Source organism: Cryptococcus neoformans, assembly GCF_000091045.1.
Source record: "Cryptococcus neoformans var. neoformans JEC21 chromosome 12 sequence".
Classification (NCBI taxonomy): Eukaryota; Fungi; Basidiomycota; class Tremellomycetes; order Tremellales; family Cryptococcaceae; genus Cryptococcus; species Cryptococcus deneoformans.
In genome coordinates this window covers 825,192-831,446 of record NC_006681.1, presented here as the reverse complement: position 1 = coordinate 831,446, position 6,255 = coordinate 825,192, and the positions used below count along the sequence as shown (strand labels likewise).

At 47.1% G+C, this 6,255-nt stretch overlaps 3 protein-coding genes across 3 annotated transcripts in view; 2 read left to right on the top strand and 1 right to left on the bottom strand.

Annotated features, from left to right (window-relative positions):
- CNL06570 (ubiquitin fusion-degradation 1-like protein, putative) overlaps positions 1–548 on the bottom strand; it is a 1,875-nt gene extending 1,327 nt beyond the window's left edge. Inside the window, exons 1-5 of the mRNA XM_568178.2 lie at positions 450–548; positions 293–404; positions 165–247; positions 78–110; positions 1–31 (exon numbers count right to left, since the gene is read on the bottom strand). The exon at positions 1–31 is cut by the window's left edge and continues 97 nt beyond it. Coding sequence (XP_568178.2) covers positions 1–31; positions 78–110; positions 165–247; positions 293–404; positions 450–474 — 284 coding nt within the window. The 5' untranslated portion in view covers positions 475–548. The remainder of the gene's footprint in view (positions 32–77; positions 111–164; positions 248–292; positions 405–449) is intronic.
- Positions 549–719: 171 nt separating this feature from the next.
- CNL06560 (t-SNARE, putative) lies at positions 720–2,406 on the top strand. Its single transcript, XM_568177.2, has 6 exons — positions 720–1,073; positions 1,137–1,240; positions 1,294–1,453; positions 1,529–1,635; positions 1,689–1,927; positions 1,982–2,406. Exons 1-6 carry the CDS (start codon positions 788–790, stop codon positions 2,313–2,315), a joined length of 1,230 nt encoding a protein of 409 aa, XP_568177.1. The 5' UTR covers positions 720–787; the 3' UTR covers positions 2,316–2,406.
- Positions 2,407–2,709: 303 nt separating this feature from the next.
- Positions 2,710–6,237, top strand: CNL06555 (hypothetical protein). Its single transcript, XM_024658849.1, has 9 exons — positions 2,710–3,145; positions 3,326–3,364; positions 3,497–3,632; positions 3,705–4,106; positions 4,158–4,244; positions 4,300–4,436; positions 4,483–4,571; positions 4,624–5,699; positions 5,763–6,237. Coding segments are annotated over exons 1-9 (2,256 nt in total). The 5' UTR covers positions 2,710–2,856; the 3' UTR covers positions 5,764–6,237.
- Positions 6,238–6,255: the final 18 nt, after the last annotated feature.

Genomic DNA, 6,255 nt, shown 5'->3' with positions numbered 1-6,255 from the left:
AACGTCCAGGGACTTGGAATGTCCAGCGCGGCTATATATTGTCAGAGGTAGTTCGTCAAATTCTTAACGAGGCATACAAAGTCTGGCTAACGCTGACGGAGGCATAATGACTGTTGACACCAAAAGTTAGCAACTCATCCCGGAAAGGGCCAGAACGGACGCACTCTTGCCGCCATACATCACCTCTGGACGTTCTCTTCCGCCCATCACGGCTGTTGAATAAGCTTTGAAATAATCATCGTATGCTCTGCATTTCGTCAGCTTCTCCCCTTGTAGACGTATAAGTACTTACGACGGAGGGGGTGCACTATGGAAACCACCAAAACCACCGCCCATGAGGTGAGACAGTATACCAGCAGGACCACCTGGAAGGGGTGGAGGAGCGGCGTAGTGGTCGAACTCGTCTACAAGCTATGTCAGCCATGTCCTTTCAGGGCAGAACGACATACCTTCAGAATCGTACCCGTGGTTCATTCTCGTGAAGTTTAAATCGAAGTTCAGTCGTAAGTTGAAGTCGAAAACGAATGCATAACAATCTGATATTGCGGATAAGGAAGAAGACAAGCAAGCGTTCGACATGATGCACAAGTCACGTGACCTTGACGTCAGTCTAGGTCTCACCCGGGGGTATCCTTACGTAAATTACATAAATGCTCGACGACGCCGAAGGACATCAGGCCCGATTTCAAACGATGGCAATCGGAAACGATAGATAGATCACGGAGAAGTGATTGTATTATCTGGTCGTCCTAGACACCGTCTACGACACTATTTGTGCAAGCGGGATATGTCCAACTACAATCCTCTCTCACCAGCTGACGAACCGATCACCCGCTCTCGAACGCTCTTCTTCCTCTCCATCCGCGACTCCAACCCATTCTCCCGCGCCCGACCTAGTAGAGAATACGGTCATCAAATCAGCCTTGATGATGATGGTGATGGTGAGGGTGAGGGAGAGAGACTAATAGGTGGGAGAGAAGGGTGGAAAGAAGTTGGAATGAAAGGGTTACCGCCAAAATGGGTAGATCTGAGCGAGGAGGTGGAGGAGATTCTGGGACGGACAAGGAACAAGAGTGGGTGGATTCTTGGACTTTGAAATCCGGTTGAGTTGGCTAACTTGGTGAATTTTGGTACAGTCGCTGTTTTAGATAAGCTACATGCGAAACATGTCTTACCTGGCTTCACAGATCGGTCAGGCGAAGAACGTGAGATTGAGAAACAGACGATTGATATCACTCGTGTAAGTCGCGAGAATTATGTCCTCTTCCACATTTTCACTGAAATAAAATTTAGGATTTCAGACGCTGTACATCTCTGATAAGCAGTATCACCCCAGAACGCGGCGCGCCTCGTGTGCAAGTATTAACCACGAAGAATGTCCAGCGTGGTTTGGCGCAAAAGGTGCAAGAAATGTCGGGACAGTTTAGAAAGAAGCAAAAAGTTTACATGTCCAGTACGTTTTTGCTATGGTTTGGGGTGGATGCTACTGTGAAATAGACGTTGATCATGCCTCAACCTTGTTTCTTAGAATTACAAGGACATCAGATTAAGAACAAGGACTTAATGGTTGCTAGCGGGGCGATCACATTAAAGGGTACAGAAGTACTTGATGAATTACAGGAAGACGAACAAGCCGTAAGCACCTTCATCTTCTCCATCCATGGTCTTTACCCATACTGTTACTGCAGTCTCAAAACCAGCTCTCCCAAACGCAGCAAGCACAGTCCGCAGTAAACATTGACATCCAGCGACGATCTCGTGAGATTACCCAGATCGCATCTTCCATTTCTGAACTAGCTGAGCTCTTTCGGGATCTGGGTCAGATGGTTGTTGAGCAAGGGACAGTGTTGGATAGTGTAGAATGGAATGTGATGGAAGCGGCAAAGGAGGTGAAAGGTGGAGAGGAGGAGCTGGTTGTCGCCAGACGGTAAGTTTATCTTATCCCTAGCAATCATTAGTATGGAATTGATAAGTGGCTTAGCTACCAAGCCAATACGGCTCGGCGAAAATGTATCTTCTTCCTCCTCCTCTGCATATTCGCCCTCATCCTTATTCTCATCTACAAACCTCGCTCACATTCTTCCCCTTCTTCCCCCGCTTCGTCCTCATCCTTGTTATCATCAAATTCTACAGCTACATCGTCGTCTTGGGGGAAGTCAACGGCTCGTGTGAGGCCTTCGCATGCGAAAGGGAGTGGGAAAGGTGGGATTGTGTTGCCGAGCAGTACAGGCTCAACTGGAAAAGGAAAGGGACGACCGAGTCTTCCGAGACCTCCGCCTTTAGCGAGTACAACGGGTCGGCATGGGTCTTCATGATGATCTGGAGAAAAGACGGAGAGGGGCCTTGTATGCCTTTTATAGTGCACCACCATATCATTGTTCACCATGAGAATTGCTTCTATTGCCCAGGCGGCCCAATGGTTTAGGTCTAACCATCTATCCCTTCTCGTTCCATCCTTGCACACGCCGAGAAGACGCTATTCTGAGCCGTCCAATTAACCTTACCGCTCAGTCTAGGAACCGCCACGTCAGCACTCACATGCATCTCACACGGGAGCGTGAAACCCTTGGAAAAAAAGAAAGGAAGGAGTTGAAGTAAGGGAGCCGAGCGCGTGCTACCTGCAGTGCGATTAATTAGGCTCGTGCCTGACTGATGGGTCACTTCTCCCTGAGAACAAAACCTATAAAAGGTGCGCGCTTGACTTTCATGATCTGCTTCCTCCCACATATCTCTTCCTCTCTCTTTCTCTTTTATTTCCGCTACAATTGCCACTCATCCTTCCTACTGACAATTCAAAATCACAACTGTAAAAGTTGGAAGAAAAAAAGTCACAGACCGTATCACACTCCTTTAAACATGGCCCCATCTACACGTTCCACATCCAAGTCACCCGACTCTGTAGTTCATGACACTTTTCCCGTTCGCGAGTCAAGAGTTGCGCCTACTATCAGTACAGGCAATTATAATAGTAATTACCCGAGTACGCCCGGACTCGGAATCTCACGCACCGATGCCAGTGTAGACAATAATGAAGGACCAGAAGTTGTGATAAACACAATCTTCAACTCAGATTCCGAGGTTGAGACTCATTCTGAACCTTCAACTCCCAAGTATGAAGTAAGACTCTTTGGACTAAGTCAAGCTGGTACGTTCTTTCATCCTAACGCCACCTCCAATTCCATCTCCACCGACGGTGTGCGTTCTCAACAACAGAGGATGACGCATAAACAAAGCAGTGTTGGTGGAATAGCAAATGGGTTGGAACGAAGTCCAGTGGTGCCGATGCGAGATGGCGCCAAGACACAATATTGACATTGAGCTCTAGTGACGTCGGATCATTTGATCAACTTCTTTGCTGCCCATAGTGAGTAGCTTCCTCTCCGCGCACATTGTTAGTTACCTGACGCTGACCGCTTCTTGTTTTCTTTTTCTTTTTTTCATCCCCTTACTCCCCTCGTTCATCCACCCTCTATCATAATACTTCGCCGCAAAATAGCCAAGGTCCTAGGTATACTGATGCATGCAACTTCCAACAGCTCTGCCAATCTACAATGGGCTCAAGTATGGGTTCCATCGGAGGCGGATGTTGCGAGATGTCTGGGGTTAAAGGCATGTTTGGCACCCAGTGGGATGTAAGTTCTACCCATCTCTTTTCTTTTCTCCAATACCTATATGCTATTGGGTGAATATTGAAGCCATATCAGCACTCTTGTGAGAGCACCATCAACCAATTTCGCACAAGCTCAAGGCATTTCGACTGTCACCACACCTGAACTTAAGACTGCTAATGCGTCTTTCGAGCTCAAGACACCTACTACACCTCTTCTGGCACCACCTGCTCCCTTTAGCTCAGCTTACAATACTGATTGCGCTTCTTCCAATCCTCTGTTTGCGCTCGATTCTTCCTCTATTCAGAGCATGGGCTCTGCACCCATTTCTACCTCGACAACGGGCTTCAACATTGCTAGTCTCAGCGATAGCTTTTCCAGTCTCAATCTGGGCATGAATCTACGGGACAGTTCTGGTCTGGGTTATAGGCATGTTGATCCTCAGGGGCCTTTGCCGAGGAATCTGTATGTGATGGGTTTACCTTTGGATATGACCCAGTAAGACTTGTCTATTTTTGCCTGTCGAGCGAGATTACTTAGTTTCAATAGGATCCAGTTCAAAACCTTATTCACACCGTTCGGCATGGTCGAGCACTCGACCTTGCTTTCTCAACTGGATGGAATGGGACGTAGACGGTAAGTATCTAAGTTCTAAATGTTAGCTTTTGATGCCACTCATGTCCCTTTATAGAGGTTTTGTCCTTATGTCAACTCATCAAGAGGCGGTGGAAACTATGCGCGCCATGAATGGCACCTGGCATGGTGGATTCAAGATGGATGTTTCTTGGGCTCTTGTCCAGCGTGAAGCCAAACATTTCGGATCTAGCAGTATGTAATCTGTACAACGTGCTTGGACGCAGCTGATGGTAAGAAGATATTATGCCGAACCGAGTTGTTCATCCCCCTACGGTATCTATCCGACGCGAATCCGTGGAAGAATGTACTGTCGTCGTTGAAAACCTGGTATGTTACCGCGGGATACATAGTAACGAATCAGAACTGATGGATCTGACAGGACTCTGCCTACTTCCCCGACTCTGCAAGCATCCGCGATATCTTCAATCACTTTGGCCCTGTGTCCCGTGTCAATATTATCTCTTCCAATCCATTTAAAATTCTGATTCAATTCGATCATGCAGTATCCGCTACTGCTCTAGTTGCAGCCAATGGCCTTAACCTTGGCGGCCGCCCGCTCGTGGCTCGTCGATATGTGGGGGCAATCAACACGCTTGTTCCTACTCTCAACTCGGCCACAGCTGGATTGCCCCAATTGGCGTCTATGACAATGCCTATCGCGAGGACTGCATTTGATCCTTTCGGCCAGCAGCAGCCCTCTCAGTATCAGACTCAGTCTCATGCTCAGCATTCCCTTTCATTCCCATTGCAGGATCGCACATCGCCTCTCTCGAGAATGACAGTCAGAAAGGGCAACGAGCCATTGGGCTTTGGACATTGTTTCTCTTATCTGCAATCATTGCCTCAATTTGAAGTTCATCAATCCAATCCTCCTCAATCTTTGGCCCGATCTACGCTGTCTTTCCAGGCTCGGCCCCAGTCTCAGCCTATCTCGAATCAGCAATTCCAACAGCTGCGACAGTCTGACGTAATGCAGACACAAAATTGGCAACAGTTTAGTCCTTTTACCACGTTTATGGAGCCTACCCGAGGAATGGATACTAATCATCGATTTGGTTTGGATGCGAAACCGACAGGAAACAGTCTCATCGCCAATAACAACAGCAACGGCAAAGGGAATGATAAATTGGCCTCCTTGGAATCGAAGCCTTTCGGCACCAATACTCTGAAATCTGATCTTTTTGTGCCTCTCCCTTGGCACCCTGTTGGAGATAATAAAAGGCATATCAATGAGGCCCTCAAGGAGACGAACGATTCGACTACTTTGCAGAATGTGCCGCTAGGACTGAATAAGACGGCTGCGAAGACTGGCCTTGGTACTCGGGATGAGAACAAGCCTCCTATGACCAATGCGATTGGATCAATGGCACCGGTGGGCAGCACAGCGGATTTGGAGTTTGGGGGGCTGGGTGTGAGAGGGATGCGCGATCGGTGGCAGGTTTCCCCTGATTGGTGGTAAGTCTTTTCTCGGGGCGTTTTGGGTTTGTATGGTTGCTACAGCTGATCCCTGGTGGCCAGATGCATTTTTTTTTCACTTTTTCCCTTTCCTTGGTTTCTCGACATGTTCGTCGTAAGACTAGGGATTTCTGCTGCTCTCACCCACTTTTTATACCACTCTTCATCTCTTGCGAGATCCCTTCTTATTACGAATGATCCTTTCCCTACCCTTACTCGTATATCTTGTCGGTTTTTTGTTGTCCGTCGCATACTCCTATTACCATTCTCCTTTAGTAATCCATTATTTAATCATGTGCCATACCATCTTCATACGATTCTTTATCAAACGAGATACGACGTGTATACAAAACCTAGAACTTTTTTTTTTTTTTTTTCTGGAGGAATTTTTGTGCCATACTATGATACTACTCTACTCGATATACATATACTTTACAAGTACAGTACCGTGAATGATGAAAAAACGGAGAGAAAAGCTATATATATGTATGCCTTTTGCATAAAGATTCGTGTCATTCTGCAAGTGATTTTGTTATAAAATTTGATCCCGCTGATT